Source organism: Scophthalmus maximus, chromosome 2, assembly GCF_022379125.1.
Source record: "Scophthalmus maximus strain ysfricsl-2021 chromosome 2, ASM2237912v1, whole genome shotgun sequence".
NCBI classification, from domain to species: domain Eukaryota; kingdom Metazoa; phylum Chordata; class Actinopteri; order Pleuronectiformes; family Scophthalmidae; genus Scophthalmus; species Scophthalmus maximus.
Window position 1 is genome coordinate 30,578,249 of NC_061516.1, and position 18,672 is coordinate 30,596,920.

At 39.5% G+C, this 18,672-nt stretch overlaps 1 protein-coding gene across 4 annotated transcripts in view; it reads right to left on the reverse strand.

Annotated features, from left to right (window-relative positions):
* The window catches only part of arhgef39 (Rho guanine nucleotide exchange factor (GEF) 39), a 60,098-nt gene extending 50,275 nt beyond the window's left edge, over nt 1-9,823 (reverse strand). For all 4 annotated transcript variants that reach the window (XR_004790225.2, XM_035626259.2, XM_035626258.2 and 1 more), the window contains exons 1-3: nt 9,725-9,823; nt 8,362-8,542; nt 6,000-6,094 (exon numbers count right to left, since the gene is read on the reverse strand). Coding sequence is in view for 3 of the 4 variants with exons in the window: in XM_035626259.2 (XP_035482152.2) it covers nt 6,000-6,094; nt 8,362-8,496 (230 nt within the window). In the remaining variant the exon portion in view is untranslated. The remainder of the gene's footprint in view (nt 1-5,999; nt 6,095-8,361; nt 8,543-9,724) is intronic.
* Nucleotides 9,824-18,672: the final 8,849 nt, after the last annotated feature.

Genomic DNA, 18,672 nt, shown 5'->3' on the forward strand with positions numbered 1-18,672 from the left:
TCCGTCCCCCCCCCCACTCCCTCTCTCTCACTGCCAGAGGCTATTATGATAAATATGAAATTATGGATTACATTTTTATACTTTTTTTTTCCAACACAGCAATTAAATTGTCTGGCCATCAGCAGCAAGGAAGGAGATAACATTAGCATTCTGCACGTGTCACATTAATCCACATTAATTCCGAGCAGTTGCGACATCTGGGGTGGATACAACCTTGACCAAACAATTCAGGGTGAGACGCCTTCATTTGGTGAAGGTTTGAACAGAAGAATACTAATTGTAATCGCACAGCGTGGGCACACGCTATACATAAATGACTAATTATTGAAATAAATAAACATAATCAGGAATCGCTAAGAGGAAACAGAGTAATGAAGCAGCATTTTGTTGCTCTCATTGAACTGTCGGATGCGCTTCACGCTGTGTTCACACATCTCCTGTCACTCCTGTCACTATAGCTCGTCTACCTCTCAGACCACACATATTCTCATGATGAAGAGGACTAGGGCACAGTTTACATTCATGTCCAACGATGGTGGCTCCCGCTCACATGCTGAGAATAAGAATGTATCCCTAAAAGCCAGTACACGAACGTGCAAAGTACAAACCTAATAAAATGGTGCTCTGCACTCTTTGTAAAACTGAGATGGCTACAATAGGAGCACAAGTGTTATGCATGAAAAACAAGTATTTATTAAACGAGTTATGTCTGATTGTTGAGTCATCGTTGCATCCTTATCTGTTGTGTTTCAGACACAGACTGTGTTAAAGATGGACGACAGGACAGCTCCCAAAAGTTCAGCCAGAACAAACGACTGTGCTTTTTCGCCTCTAGTTTGGTATTTCTGGCCAGCGCCAACTTGGTTTTTTGAAACCTGAAGAAACCCTATTTGAAGGAGCAGGGGGTTGGCCTGACTGAGAGCTCAACGACACGGCCCGCCCAACTACAGCTGTGAACTGCACCCATCGGACAGTACAAGCGGTAAATCACACAGCATCCACTCCCCAAATGAAAACAGTGATTTATCAACTATTCAGCTCTTAATAAGGGGTGTGAATCTTCAATGGTCTCACAATTTGATTCGATTACCATTATCCTGTCAACGATTCGATTCAATATCACGATGCATCCTCTATTTTCGATATTACTGCACATCATGGCTACATTTTCATCAATGAATCAAAGCAGTCAGATATATAGGAACTCCCTTTTTTGTTTTAATATTTTAAATACTCTAAAAAAGGGCACGTAGCAAACAGCAACGTAGTGTAAGCTATTTTATTCACGTTTCATTCCATTTCTTTTGGAGTCTGTTTTTGGGTTGCCTCAGCAAATTACAGTGATTTTAAGGGAGAGGATGCGCTGTAATGTGTTTGACGGTGACAAATAAAGTTGTTGTTGTTCCGTCTAGGAGCCCGCTGTTTCAAACTACGGTGTTGTTATTTCATATAAACGATGCAGTACAGGCATAACAATAAACGCTCGGTTACAGCATCAATTCTTGGCTCAGCTGGGTCCTCTATTTCCATGGCAGGCATTACTAGTACCAGGAAGTAATTTTGAACTCTTGAACTTTTAAAACTTTATTGTCCAGCCGTGGTCGGAAAATCAACAAGTTACAGCAGTAGGCTATTATTGATTATGGTTCGTCACTGCATCGATGCAGCATCATCCACGTCCGCATCGCGATGCATCGTAGAAAGAATTCATTTGAACACCCTTGCTGTTAATACAAACATAATTAACAAAACAAACAGCATGCCGTATTAAAGAAGACTTGAAACTAGCGATTGAGATCATAAACTCATCAAGAAAACTTTTACTGATGTCATAAATCAAGTCAGACTTAGTCATTTTCTCATAGATTCAATAGTCTTCTTTTTACAACCAGTTGAGTCTGCCTCTGCTGGTCATCACAGATAATACAGGCCAAAACATCTGTATCGCCCCCTGGTGGCTGGCTGGAGTATGGGTCATAAACCCTGCCTCCTCAATGTTAGTGCATGGGACATGGACCAAACTAAAAAGTCAAAGTCATTTTTCTGAAAGACGTTTTTTGGTCATTTTAGGTAGTTTCCTATAGCACTGATGTGTGTTCAGGTGTTAATGTTTATGATAAGTTTGGGTTTAATAGTTATTTGGTGCTTTAAAAACAGGGTGAAAAGTCATGATTGAGAGCTGAGACTCACGATTGGTAGAGTGCACGAATCGGCAGGACGATACTACGCCATCACTCCACAACACTACCGTGTCAATTTTTTTTCATGTGTAGAACTTGAGAAAATGCTGAGTAACAAGGTTGAAAAATTAAAGGTAGAGGTTAGGTTGTTATTCATCGACTATTCAGAAAATAATTGATAGATTTATCCGAAAAGTAATTGTTGGATTTATTGATGAAAGATATTCGGCAGTGGTGACCATTCTCATCCCCATCACATCACATTACATCACGTCCATTACCGATTGTTGCTGCTAACTGGATCCACCGACAGCTGCTTCCTGTTCGTCATGTTAGTAGCTGGGAATAATTGGCTTGCTGCGTCTGCTCTACATAAACAGTCGGAATGAGAATAAATGTATGGAGTATGAAGGCAGTGTTCATTAGCAATTTCCCCACTGTAGTCTGAAGTTCAGCAAATAAAGACAGAAAGATCAGATCAGATTAATATCACTTCACTTATGCCGAGAGAACCGGCCAGTGTCAAGCTGAAAAGTGGTTTCTTGCTGCTCTGTAGGCCAACAACTCATCTCAGGTATCAGTGACCTGCAGCAGAAATCATCATCCAACAAAAATATATCTCTTGGCAGATTCCCTCTCAAGTATCTGATTCTTCAGGCCCGCACAACACTCAACGTCAAGCTGGAGCTCAATCATATATTACCTGCTTGTTGAACTTTTCTCATATGCCTGTTTCCCACTGATTTCATTTGTTTTATTAATTTCCAAAAAGCTGTTCTTAACTTAACATTTGTAAGAGCAAGCAGCTGATAGAAACTGGAAAATTAGCAGATTTTTCAGCAAAATTAGCCAAACGTCAGAAACTGACAGACAGACGGATGGATAGATGGATAGATAGATGGGTAGATTTACTTTATTGATTCCAAACTGGGAAATTCTGGCATTACAGCAGCAGGTATCAGGCACAAACACACCTTACAAAATATAAAAAAAATGCAAATGTAAATATGTAAGAACCACAAAACTACACAAGGATAAGGAATATAAATATGAAGAAAGAACATAAAATAGTGCAAGTATATGTGCATTCTTTGTATTTATATTCCTTGTTCTTGTATAGTTTTGCAGTTCTTATACGTTTCACATTTGTATATATACATATATATATATATATGGGATATGAGAGAGAATCAGAAGAAGCTAAATTTTGGCTTCCAAAAAGTAAGGGGTTCTATAATTTTTGCTTGAAGGAATTAGGTCCTCTGCTTGTCAACTGAATAACAATCTATGACCTGGAACCATCCAAAGTCTTGGACCTTTGCAGGAACTTAACACACTTGTTGTCAATGTTGGACTGGTCACTTAGAAAATGTAATGTATTTAAAGAAAAAAAGTGATTGTATTTCTTCATGAACTGCACAATAGTAAAGTAATTTGTGACATTACTTTTGTTACTCCAGCCATTCTTGATCAAATGAGTCTTTCAACAACTCGACAACCACACATCACATTGTCTGTTAAACATGTGTTTAACAAGAAGTCACTCTACAGTTTAGAGGTATTATTTACTGACTAGATAGCTCCACGTTAGCCCTGGTGGCAGCGCACTAGGGTTGGACGATGCATGATCAAGTGGGATATGATGATGTGTACAGTGAAACATTGTGACCGTGAATGTACAGGTTTACTAGGGAACACTCAACTGCAGCTTCTCATTCTTACCTGGTGCCGAGCGTTGTTTTTCTCAATAAGAAAGCTGGTTGGCAACATGTCATGTTATCATCGTCACCCTGTTTAATACATTAAGACTAACACTATATAGTACTTGATGTTTCACTTACAACGGATAGATGACAGAGTCAAACACATATCCATCCTCGAGAGCTAATTATCACCACTTACTATCAATTACTCTTGGCACTGTCACACAGACATTCAATGAAAGACAAATGTCAAAGTGAGAGAAAGTGAAAAGAAAATGGGAAAATCTATAATCAATCACTGAACAGTGGTAAATAAGTCTGGCGCGAACGCACTGTCTCCAAGGACCATTTTTTAAATGGAGTGCTTGCCATTATGTTTCAACCATTGATTCACTGAGGGGCTCATAATGAAGATGTATGAGATGTGCAGAACCATTTATCCAATACACGGGACTGTGTAATTCATACTTCAATCTTCATTGTGGAACTCTCAACGAGAGAGCCCGTCAGTCTGCAGAAGATGGGGGATTGTGGGAACCCACACAATTCATTATCTGTCTGGAAATGGAATTCCCAATCAAAGGCATTCCAAGCGCTCGTACCACAGTTTGTCAGCGCTGTCTGATACTGAACTTGTGTATGATATGTGTATTAGACTGTATGCCTACTGCAAATCTGGTGGGTTCACGTTATTATCTGAGTGTGGTTGTATCTGAGGTAAATTATGAATCAATACAGTGGAAGCAGAAAGTGTTCTGACCCGTTCACGTTCTACAACTACAAATACAACAGAGAGTCCAAGGAACTCTCTCTAGACCCCTATGAGAAAACTGTTGTGAGGCATAGATCAAGTGGAGAAAAAGACTATACACTTTAAACTGTATGGATTGAATTAGTATCGCTTGTCCTGGTAGTTCAAAGGTGACAGGATTACAGATCTTCTCGCTGGTGTGCACATATACAACGCGGGAATGACCCAGACACTTCCCATCGAATCTGACAGAGCTTGAGAGGATCCGACAGGTGGAAAGGGATGTGATAGTTCGAAGGTGCTTCTATACACAAATATTGACAAATATTTGATTGTCAGTGTATTGGAAGGACACAGAGGAAGTCATTGGTTCAAGGTAACCACAGACGAACATCCCATTCATAAACGAGCAGCCACGCACTCTGACATCTTCAACCAGGCGTCACAGAACCATAGTTACACAGGTAACTCACTTTAATTCATAAACTTGCAGAACCGTACGTGACGTGTTGTCTGGGGTCGAAGTTTACCCGGCAAGAACATAAACTTTCATCCCAAATATTTTTTGGTCTCGAAGACTGAAATCTGTCGCAATCAACATTACAAATTGGAACCGGAATCAATTGATAGAACAATTAAAGTATTGTACAAATAACTTACTGACTCAGAAAAAGTCAGTTTAGTGGTGATTTTTTTTTTACAGCGAGACTGTAATCAGACGACTATTCTAAATATGGTTATCTTTGACAAAGAAATGATCAAAGTTTAAAAACTACCACTTTGAAAAAAAACCCATCAGTTTTGCTATTACCTTTCAAAACACCCAGCCCTATTCCAACAAGCTCTGTTTTTCTTCTTAATTGATTTATGGATATCGATGCCTCGGCCTGTACAAGTGTACCAACTTCAAACGTCAACCTTGTTTTTATGTAACCAAACTTTCCGAAGTCTTTCGAGTGCATTTGGAGAGTTTACTTTTACGGTGCAAGATCAATTCCACGTCTAGACATGCGGTGAGATCAGCTTCTTCCAATTGGCCACCCATCTTCGACAGCAGGTCGGGTAGGTAACAGCAGTTCATGAATTTTCTATGGCAACAGTGATGCTCTTGTGATATCACCTGGGGTAATTCCACCTGATATGCGGTGATGTATCCACCAGAGGGGAGAGCACCTTTATGGTGGAACACAGCATTATTGACTTGTGCTAATGCGGAAGATAAGGACAATACTTCTGCAAAATAAGAGTGTATCTGGACTGCATTCTAACGCGAGAGACAACCCGCTAATACTCATCCCTTCACACAGCCTCTCGCCACCATCTCCAAAGCATAGATATTCTTGAAATTATTCAGGGGGTACTTACTGGTTTACGGAATGAATTGCTTGAATTGAACTGAAGATGTTTTCTCTAATGTCCTGTTTCAGGGTTCCTTTGGCCTTCAGGATCTCCACAAAGTACTGTGAGAAAACAAGAGAGCAGAGGGAGAGGAGATGACAAATTTCCTCAGTCTCTGTATTAATAATCTGGAACGGGGCCATTATGATGAGTGGAATTGATTTGGGATAAGGAGGTGCTTTCACTCTCCCAAAAAAACAGAGAGCAAATGTAATACCAAGACCAGACTGCACAAAAACATATAAGACACTTAACTTCTTACAACGGGGCTCGTTTGGTGACACTCTATGACTTCATTGTGCAAATAAAGAAAAAACACAACACTCACAATAAAACCGACAGCTGCGCTAGTCTCACGCCAGTTGAAGTGAAAATGGGATCAGCAAATTGAATGTGCATTAGGCCTGAAATGACTCCCAACTGGAGTGAACGGGTGAAGTGTGAGTAATTGTATAGCGACGAGTCTCTCCACGGGGAGGCAGATTACCATGAATTCTACCTTGAGTCTGTTAATATGTACTGAACAGTAAGAGTGCACTTCATGAAAGTATTGCCTGGAGGATGAATCTTTGGCCTCTGAGAACGTTTAGCCTGGAGATTTTGTACTGCACCGCGACTGTACTTGAAGAAATGATCCAGGCTGAGTTGGATCTGGTAAAGCCGCTTGGTGATGAGACGCACACACCCTTGCTGTTAGATGTGTCCGAGGGGGGCGGGGGGGGACTGTTCCAATTCATTTATTTTAAGATATATTGTGCTTTGTTGGTATACTGTCTGCTGGAATATAAAAAAAATGTTCAGTGATACATAAATATTTATAAATTGTAAAGTAAAAACATAGAGGCTATTTAATTTATGCAATGGTGAAAAATTTGTCAAAATAAATGAAAAACTGTGTAAAAAAAGAAAAAAAGAAAACGCGTTCAGCCAAGTGTTTCATTTTTTTTGGTTTTGATTTCGGGCCAATAATTTTAATTTCGGTGCATCCGTACCCAAAAAGCTTGACTTTAAGTAAAGAAATAGATTGTACAAGCTGAAATAGAAAGCCAGAGAACTCGACCAATCAGGCATCTTCAGTGACGCAAGCCCCACCCCAAAAGGTTCATGTACTTCCCTGAAGTACTACCTCCAAAGCAGGAACAGTTCCTGGGGAAAGTTCTTCCCTAAATGCAGCTTAAATAACAATATTTTCTTTCTTTTAGTGTCATTTAGACAAAGTATAATACATACCCTAGTTGTAGAAATGGTGTACTAGAGAAAACTATACAAATTCTGCGAATTAGCAGCTAACAGCTAATTCTCTGGTGTAACGTTAACGAGTGGACTCAAAAATCGATGTCAACAACAGGTAAAATAAACTGCATTCATGGGCACAGGCTCGCTGTGAATAATCTCCAGCTGCACTGCATAATCAACATCACTAACGATTTACTGATCAATAGAAATGTGTATTGTATTCGTAACACAAAGTACAGACGGGACCTGGACTGTCTTGCCATTTGGGCCGGACTTTGACGAGCCATGAATTAGATTATTCCATTAAGTTTAGTAGCTTCATTATAAGACATTAAAACACCCAAATTGATAATTAGAAGTTTTTATGAGACTGATTTGATAACCCCGTTGCACCCTCCAAAACTTAGTGGTCTTGTTAGCGCTGCCTAGTCCATATAGATTAGAACATTTCTAAAATAGTGTTCAAATGTACGATGCAGAATGTAATGTACGACTGTGTCCCCCAATCACTTGTAGCCGCATCCATGGAAAGCAGATCATCACTTTTGTTAGTCGTGTATTCCGCAGATATTTGATCCCAGACCTGAATAACGCCGCTTCATGTAGAATACTAGCACATAGTTATTTTATTTTAAAAGAAACATAAAAAAGCACCAAAAATAATAAAATGAAGCAGTTTTCCTGATTTGCTTGGAGCAAGAGTTTGGTGGTGGGTGTGTGTCACAAAGGACAAATGAGTCAGTGCCAGGAAGTTGAGGGACACAGAAAATAAATCCTGATAGAAATTGAAAAGAAAAGCCTAAATTAAAAGTCATAAAAAAACTTTTTTTAACGCTACAATAAAAATTTATGATACTTTCAGCAGTTCCCCTAGGTGTGAGGGTCATCTGCGGTAACCACGAGTATTAAAAGTACACTATTAAAAGTATACTTTTAACACTTTACAGTGCATAAATAAAAAAAAGGACCCATCATTGTCAAGTGAATAAAATGAAAGTCTGTCAGCATCAGCTTCCTGACACCGATATTTTTGAGGCCTTCAGTTCAGACCGTGTGCAAACTCTCTGTTGATTGAACCAGCTACAGTACGTACAGTGGTGACCAGCCTCAGCTGCTGGCAGTAGAGCTGCTCCGTCTTCACCAACTCTTTGGCCGTTCGGCTGCGTTTCCTCTCCCAGCGGTCCCTCTGCTCCTGGATGGTGCCGCTTGGACCAGGGAGGAGACTCATGGTCACGGTGATGTGGAGGAGGAGGAAGAGGAGGAGGAGGAGGGCGCTGCGGAGACACACCAAGGAGGTTATGTTTTCAGCTGTCTGTTTGTTTGTTGGCAAAAAATACAAAAAACGATTGACACCAAACAGATCCAGGGCAGATCCAGGATTTCTCTCTCTCTCTCTTTCTTAACAATGCAACATAGGGCACTTGTAACTATTTTATCATCAGGCAACGTGGGTATACTGTTGACAAACTAAGAGATCCCTCACTAAAATGAAGACAGACTCATCAGTTGTCCGTTTTGTGCAAAATGCATAAATGTATATTCTAAAGATCAGCTGAAGCCAATGTACAGTTTCAAGTGCTTGATGGAAACAAATCAAGAGAGGGTTCTTCCAGACCTCCAGTCTTTTTTATTATTATATGAACATCCATCTGTGTGTTGAGGGCGAAGCAGCAGGTATAGCTAGAGAACCAACGCTACATAGATTTACATTCACTTTGACATTCAAGTGAGAACCCTGAGGGTCTGTCATGTTGTATCCTTCAGGCATTCTGTTGTCTTGTGTAGGGCTTCAACTAACAATTATTTCCATTGCTGATCAATCTGTCGATTAATTTCTCGATGACTCGATCAGTTCATAAAATGATGAAGAATGTCGATCGAGTTTGCCCGGTCACCAAGATGATGTTTCTGTTTTGTCCACACACCACAGATATATTCAGTTCACTGTCACAGAGGAGCAAAGAAACCAGGACATATTCACATTCAGGATATTTGCCTTTTTTCCATTTCGATTTTAGATCAATGGATTAACTGATGCAGCTCTAGTCTTGTGCACATCGCAGTATTCTCACACGTCGTGATATGACGTTTTTCGTGAATCCCAGAATACAAATCACTGAAACCCAAACGCACAGGGCTAAGCTAACTAGCTGAGCAGAAGTGACAATGTCCCGACACAGTTCATGTCAACCTGGCCAGCACCTGACGCGACACAGTACGGTTCGGTCTGCCTGCTTTAGTGTTATTGTTCCACAGAAGCTGGGGGCACTACTCGTGCCACCGCGCCCGTCTCGCCGGTCTGTCATTATGAAGAGGGGCGACGCGAGGAGCCGTCGATAAAGAGACATGTCAACAAATTAGCGACTTGTGTTTCAGCAACGCCGTGGCGTGTGAGTGGGAGAATAAACGACATGTGACTGTAACATGAAGTGTGTCTTCGTGGTTCATGGTCTTACCTTCAGGTAACGTCTCCGCTTTTAATCAAGGCGCCCTTTTTTACATTCAGCTTCCTTCTTCCGGCCAGCGGCGTACGACGGACACGCTGATTGGCTGCTCCGCAGGAAAGACCGCCCCCCTCTGCGCGCGCAGCTGAGATCAACTGAACCGTTTCAAAATGATTAAGATAAGATAAGATATTCCTTTATTCGACCCACAATGACGAAATTTGGTCGTTACAGCAGCACAGTGGACAGAATATAGAGGAAATTGCAGAATAGAAAGACATTTACAGGAATTAAACAAAAAGAAAACCAGTATGTATTTACAAAATATAACAAAATATAAAAATATAAATGTTATGTACAGAGCAGTAGCAATAGTTGCACATGGGGAATAAATATAAATATTGCACAGTTGGTTATTGCACAGTGGTTGAGTCCTCTGTGTGTGTGTGTGTGTGTGTGTGTGTGTGTGTGTGTGTGTGTTCGTGTGTGTGTGTGTGTGTGTGTTCGTGTGTTTGTGTGTGTTCTATTGGGAGCAGTGCTGGTTGTACAGTCTCACAGCAGCAGGAAGGAAGGACCTGCGATACCGCTCCTTCACACACTTAGGGTGAAGGAGCCGGTCGCTGAAGGAGTTGTTCAGTGCAGAGACAGTGTCCTGCATGGGGTGGGAGTTGTTGTCCATCAATGATGACAGCTTTGCTACCATCCTCCTCTCTCCCACCACCTGCACTGTGTCCAAGGAGCATCCTAGGAGAGAGCTGGCCTTCCTGATCAGTCTGTCTAGTCTCCTCCTAGACAGCTGTTGACATGCTGCTGTTCCAGCAGACCACTCCATAGAAAATGGATTACACTGTAGAGATGTTTTGTGTAGAGAAGTTTTTGTGTGTGAAATATACACACATATATATATATATATATATATATATATACAGACTCATTTTTCCTTGTGACACACACACACCACCAAACTCTTGCTCCAAGCAAATCAGGAAAAAACTGCTTCATTTTTATTATTTTTGGTGCTTTTTTTATGAATCTTTTAAAATAAAATAATTATGTGCTAGTATTCTGTGCTAGAAGCTGCTCTATTCAGGTCTGGGATCAAATGTCTGCGGAATACACGACTAACAAAAGTGATGATCTGCTTTCCATGGATGCGGCTACAAGTGATTGGGGGACACAGTCGTACATTACATTCTGCATCGTACATTTGAACACTATTTTAGAAATGTTCTAATCTATATGGACTAGGCAGCGCTAACAAGACCACTAAGTTTTGGGGGGTGCAACGGGGCTATCAAATCAGTCTAATAAAAACTTCTAATTATCAATTTAGGTGTTTTAATGTCTTATAATGAAGCTACTAAACTTAATGGAATAATCTAATTCATGGCTCGTCAAAGTCCGGCCCAAATGGCAAGACAGTCCAGATCCCGTCTGTACTTTGTGTTACGAATACAATACACATTTCTATTGATCAGTAAATCGTTAGTGATGTTGATTATGCAGTGCAGCTGGAGATTATTCACAGCGAGCCTGTGCCCACATGAATGCGGTTTATTTTACCTGTTGTTGACATCGATTTTCATGGCGATACTAACACACGAGTCCACTCGTTAACGTGAAATATACATATATATATCTTATCTTGATGTGGGGAATAAACCATACAGTAACTACAGAGTATTAGGGTCAGGCATAAGAAATAAGAAGAGGAATTCCTTTCTTTTTCCTTTTGCATTTCGAGGAAAATGTTAAAATCTTGAGAATAAAGTCAAACCAAATCAAAGGAGAATTTTTTTTTAACTTAACAGGTGGAGAATAAAGTTGAAATTTCACAAATACATTGGGAGAATATGTCAAACTTCTAATGGTAGTGCGTATGACTGCCTCTTCAAAATGAGAATCGGTTTTAAAGGAAAACTAGGAAATAGTATAATAACAAATAAACAAAGTGTGAAACCACTCAAGCTTGGAGGAGGTGGTCGCATTCACGCAAACTGAAATAGCAAAGACTCCAAGGTTGTAGCAATCTGGCAGCTCGCGAAGCTGTCAGTCACTCCTCTAACTGGATGTCATGGACCACAGGAGTTTACTCTAATCTCAACATTTCAACATTATTCATAAAATGCAAAATGAAAAAAGAAAATCTTCCTCCTTCCTTTGTTTCCCCTGTTAGTAAGGCATTTAGTCAAAAATCATGGAGTTACTCCTAAAACCACACACGCCACATGTCGTACGTGTATACTGTGGACTCCAAAAACATCCTCTTCCCTGAGAACAACACCTCGGTGTTTTATCATTGTCAGCAAATGCTCTGTATACGCTGGAAACAGTTTATTGGGAATTCAATATAATAATTTGAAGAATTATACCATTAAACATTTTACCCTGTTAAGCAACTCTGCTTCAATCAGGGGAAACACTTATTTATTCTGGGTTGATTTGAGTGTTTTGTCACGAGGAAGCTGCATAATTGTGTGCAGATTTGATATGATGTTGTATCTTTTATTTATTTTACTTATTTATTTATTTATTTCGAGCATGTAAAATTCAACAAAAAGAAAAAAAGACAACAGCAGTTGTTGAAAACACAGAGATTTTTCCTTTAATTTACATGCAGGAAAAGGAGTCGGAAAAAGTATAAACTTATTTAATCCTAACCCTTAGTAATTAAATCATTATTCACAATAAATAAATACAATATAGAGCTTGACACTTGTCACCCTTAGTTACATATTTACAGTAAAATACAGTTCATAATTGACATAACTATATACATAGAACATTAATTGTCTTGTGGTCACTTAAGTCAGAGTGAATATGTCTCATGATTCAGTCGATTCTAAACCGACCAATCCACCGTTACTTGTTGTCAGTCAGCAACTTCGTAATGGATGAATAGAGCTAAGGGTACTTTAAGGAATTTTAAATTAGATTTAATTTCAACTTGAATAGACTGGATTGAATAGACCCTCGTCATGAGTTCCTTGTCATGCACTCTAGTCTCCAACCAAAAGTTGTCATGGTAACATTTATTCTCCTAATTATAAACTGTGAAAATATATTAATGCAAAAGCATTCATTGTGTGAAATAGAAGAGTGGAGCATTATTTCTCCTTCAAATCCAGTCCCAAAGACATACATAAATTCTAACAGTTGCCTACTTTGTGAGTTATATATAATTTTATTCATAATACGTCTGCGCTAATAATCCTCTGTAGATGTTTGAAATATGTTTCAGCATCAGGACAAAGATGAGGTCCATTTCAACCCCCCTTTTGCACACTGTTTCCACTTTTTCGGTGCTAGAGATGGTCAAGGTTTGCTGTTTGCTAATTCAATTGGGAATATTAACAGAAGAATAAGCCAACAAGACAGTTCTTCAACATCAGCCCTCAAAGCAGCATTCTCTTTGAGGCCCTGATAACTTAACTTGATATCATTCTTTAGTGGTGCATATGCCTGAACAAATATTCAATTAAAGAAGCACAAAACCAGTTGACACACAGGCTCCCTGGAGCTTTTTGGATCCCCCAGGAGTTCTGCTGATCCAGAGTTGCTTTTCACTCTATCCTCTAAACGTAACCTATGAGTAAAAGACATGTTTGTTTTTTATCTACTGGAAATCCAAACAGTTAAGTGCTCAGATTTTTTCTGGACGTGTAAAGTTGTATCTTCGTTACTTGGTGAGCTGGTGCACTGGCTGGTGTGAGAATGGCTCCAGAAGGAAGTGCAGCTCAGCACTTTGTAGCTCATTAAAGATAAAAGTGATGCCCTCAGTAATCAGGCTGTGACGCAGGAGGCTATAGAATGAAATCCACGAGGACTGAGGACTTTCAAGTGAAAAAAAAAAAAATAGGATGCTTTTTTAAATTTTTTATCCTGCTGCGTATCCCAGGCTGCAGTTCATGTTGCCTGCAGTTCAGCAGAGCGGCGAGAACACTGACATCTAGTGTAGATAAAGGCCAAGACCTGCTGTCTGAGGTGGACTGCTGGATATCTCAGTGGTTTACAATTGTTCCTATAGTTATCGCTCTTTAATTTTTGATCATTTTCTTTTGCAGTCAACGTTATCGAATATATATCTGGACAGAGGTTTGAAAGGTAATAACGCAAAAGATGTTATCTTATCCTTGGAGCGATTAAGGACCAATCAGGGTTAATCTATAACCTACAATGTCATTCACACACATACTGAGGTTGAGGGTGTTATTTAGATGTCTTGTCGGCTTGTCTGTGTATTAATACCCATCAGTCAATATGGGAGTAAGTGCAGGTTATAATCTCAATTGAATGTGATGTGGGGCTGCTCTTTGGTGATTTGGATCAAAGATAAAAAGCTACAGACTATTTCAACTCCTTCACAATATATATTTTTTTCTCTTTCGCAGCTCTAAGACCTGCGTATCCATGCTCAGGGTCCATTAATTAAAGCTGAGGATTCGGAGAGGAGATTGAGAGTTCTAGCTACTGTCCATTTACTATACACTTCAGCAGATGGCTGGTTCCTCCGATCACCAGTTTTCTGCCTGTCCTGCCGACCCGTGGACTACTGCATGTCTTGTTGTTCCTTCTTCGATGACGTCTTATTCATCCCCCTAAAGGCTTATTCATGGCCTTCCCCCAGTGTTCATTGCAGCCCTCCAAAGAGGTCTTGCCCATCTACCCTATAATCTCAATTCCCACATGATTGGCTCACCCCATTTGTTCAATCCGTCCAAGCCTCTCTTTTCCAGAGTGTGCCCAACTGATGTCTCCTGGTCTGCCTCTCTCCAGCCCTGAGGTCCTCTTGTTGACTCAGCCAAGTCTCAGTATCTCTCTTTCCTCTGGAAGCCGTTGCTCAAAGAGATGGGTGGATGGTATTACCTGTTTTTGTTCCTGTTCCTGGTTTCCTGCATCCAGATCCTCCCTGCCTGTGCTTCACTGTTACAACACTAGTTATAAATCCTGTAGCTGCATGTTTTTGAAGCCATAATGTAAATGTAACATTGGTAAACATTGCAGTCCAACGTGTGATGTCAAACTTACCCAGTCTACAAACAAATCACATAAAGATGTACCTTTCACTTTAATGAAACTTCACGAATAGAATAAAGAATAACAATAGGAAGCCATTACATGTGACAATAATTTTATATGTGACAATGCAAAATGATTTCCTACTCACCACCTAAAGTGTAGGGAAGAGTGAGGTGATGATTATGTCACTGGTTCAAGATGTATTTAAAATAAATGTAATTAAAGTTTGCTTTTTCACTTTCATATGATATGAAAAGCAATTCATGTCCATGTGCTATATTTTCAAAGGTCTTACCCATTAGTTTTTTTTCCATATGTGAGTTTTCTGTGAGTGGACTAGGCAGAAGTGATCACCTCCTAGTTGCTCTCTGCAGACCAGGAGCAGGATGTCCATAGGTAATGGGAAAGATTCAGTCTAAAGAGAGTGAAGCAAAACCCTACAAATTGCTGAACAGATGAAATGCATCTTTAATGAGAGGATTATTAAAATGCACAACATTGGTAGGCTCACTCTTTATTGTTTTCAATTTTATTGTGTTTCCAGAACATTTGGTATTATAATAATTGGCCCCAAAACAGATCGGTGCAAATTAGTCTTCTTTTGCCCTGAGGCAATGGAGCCATGAACAGTGCAGGAGACCACAGACAAAGGGTCCTTTTTTTTTTTCCTTTTTTTTTTTTACCTGAGGATAGGAAGAAAAAACGTAAAAGTGTCAATAATCTACACAAGTAGGGGAACTCTCCCAAGGTTCTGGAGCCCTCCGGTGTATTATTCATATCAGCTATTGCCAGAGGACTCATAATTGACCTCTGCACTATGTTAAAAAAAAAAAAAAAAACCTTCATGAGATGAAAGAATGTGATGTTTTGTAATTCAACTTTTGAATTCAACTCTCCCCAATCCCACAGTATTGGATTGTAAGCCATGAATTATTCAAGACACAGGCGGCAAGGCTATCTTAACTCAAAGATGTTATACGAAACAAGGTTTCAAGACCAAGAGATCTCAAATGATTCGACTCTAAAAGAAAAAAACCCCCACAACAAATAAAAGTCACATCAAAATAAATAGGAGCACTGTTGGACAGAAATCTCCTAAGTGACTACAGGGAAATAATACTCTCAAATAGCACTTTTTTCTGCAGGATGCCAGCACGTGATGTGAACAAAACTTCTTTAAGTGTTTATTGATGTGGAATCCCATTATCTACCTTTGCTGAAGGGGGGCAAAGGCTTCATTTATGTATTGATGCTTCACCGCCAGCTCTTCACTTAACTTTGGAGTTGTAATTAACAATGTTTTTGTCAAATGGTAATTGTGGCATCAAGTGTTGACACTTCAGACGTGTTTCTGGGCCATTCACGAGTACATCAGTACATCAGTTAGACTTAAGGAGCAGAAGCTGTAATGTTGTTTGAGGGCTTTTCTGCAATTGTGTGAGAATGCCTCAGAGTAAAGTCTTTGTTGTCTTGAGAAAGCTGAACCCTTTAAATGTGTAAAGATTTTTTTTTTTAAAGTAAACCTTTGTATTATCCAACGCAAACCTTTAACACATGTATTGAGTTGTAAATCTGGGGTTGAAGAAGTGTTCATAAGGCATTTGGCAGGGTCATTAGATTCCAGACCCAAAAAAAGGAAGAAAGAAAATCCAAAAACATGTAACAAGTGCAAATGAAAAAGAAGAGTGTTTTGTAGCGATGTTCAAATGCATTTAGCTGTAATTGCTCATTGTCTACCTTTAGTAGCCTTGGTGAAATATTAAAACTCTCAATCAGCATTTAGAACCTTGCACTTCACACCCCTTTGCTGCTTTGTGTTTTATAGAAGAGTGAGCTCATTTATGCAAAATTACCATTTGGCCTCGGGAGAAAAATAATAATCACATGGTAACAAACGGCCCCACAAAATTAAGTGACACTCAAGTGGTGGAGGGCCATCGAAACAGCCATGAGTTTGCAAAACCCAGCGGTTTTCATGGACAATGATAAACTGACATGCCCTCAATAACTGAAAGTACTGAATGGCAGGGTTTTTTTTATGTGCGACAGTGAGGTCTGCTGCTAATTGATGGTCAGGGACACTAACTCACTCACAAGCTGTCGCTCAAGCATCAGACAGCCAAGGTCTGGGGGGGGGCTGGAGAAAAGCTCCAGGATATAATCATACGCTGCTTAAGACCCTCTTTGTACTCTGCCTCTTTTAAAAATCGGCACCAAATAACCCGACAGAGGTGCCTCGTACTTTGTCCAAGACAAACGTGGAGGGAGGCAGGCAGAAAAAATTCAAGCAGTTGCTATATGATCAACTCGACTGTAGACTGTCAGTCAGCACATAATATGAAGTCACAACCCTAAATCTAATTCTGCAAAATATATCCAGAATTTCTCCAACGTTTATTTCACCTTTCTCTTAGTTTTCCTGGTAACATGGATTCAATAACTTGAAAAAATGTATATATATATTTTCTACCGGTGTACCTTCTTAAAAAAGAGCAGTGCCTGTTTGGGCCCCTTGCCAGGGATAGCGTGAGGGTCAGAGATGGTACAAGATTACTTTGTTTTGTGCTTTTCACCAACCTCACAGGTTTTCTACAGGATCGTTTTGCTCACGGAGACTGGGAGATGTCCCATAATGCATCAAATTAGGACATCGACGAGTACGTGGAAGCAGTAACGGGATTCGTCTAATAGTGCATAGAGGACGTTGTCCCCACAAATAAATGTCAGGGTGTATCAAATACAGACAGAGTGGATCAACAGTACCATATGAACTAGTGAACTACTGCAAAGAACTGGCCCCAAATTATACTGTATGAGAAAAGTAATGAAATGTGTCATTATATAGGAAAGGACCTCATTTGGGGTAAAAAATTTGTGTCTGTGTTTACTGACATTTATAATCCCATGATGCATCAGTACTAATAATGTAATTTACCCTATGAATCACAAGGTCTGTATTTCTACCAAACAAATACATTAAATACTTTATTAACTTTAGCTAATAATAATAATAATAATAATAAATAAATAAATAAATAAATGAATGTCAGAATTTTACTTGTTATGAAGAATTTTCAATTTTTTTGTATCTGTATTCTTACGTAGATAAAACATCAGAATTCCTCTCCCACCAAAGGCAAGCAAGTTAATGAGGGTTTCCGACTCTGGACACAGCAGGGGCCTGGCAATATTCATGGTTGTACTGGGGAGCAGAGATAACTGATGTAATAAAACTAATATTGTTAACTAATTGATCACAGTTTACTCAAAGGGTTATGCCACAGATAAATGTCCTTTGCTTACCTTAGTGCTACTGAAAGCCTCCGAGAACCGGTGATCATAAAACATCTTCAGTGGCTCTGGGGGAGCGACGCATGTCACCATATTAATTGACATGGGACAAATTAATATCAAAATAAGATTTTTTTCTTTACTAGATAAAACATTCAAACTAGATTCTGACTCCCTCGGGGCAACAAGGTGAGGTGGTAAATGTGGCTGTCACTTTAATGCCCTGTCCATTTCACTGAATAATAATAAGTCACTCAAATGACCACCAACTTATCACAGCACAATAAGGAAATTACTAAAAAGTGATTAAAACTAAAATCCTGATTTGGTCTGTGGAGGAACAGACATTTGACATGAACCTTGAAAATCTACTACCAACACGGAGGATGAAGCAGCAAGAGTAGCAACTCTCTTTTATCCCATTATTATTATTGGTTTATTCTCCAGAGATGATTAATATTTGTCCTTTCGGAGTGTGTTGTTAATGATAAAAATTCTCATAACATATTATTCCCACTTCTGATATATTGAAGATTCCATGATTCCATGAAGATTCCATGATTCGAGGATGACATGATTTCTGAAGTTGGAAGCGTTTGGCTAATCCGAAATGGCCTGTTGGTACAAAATCAAGCTACGAACAAACGTAA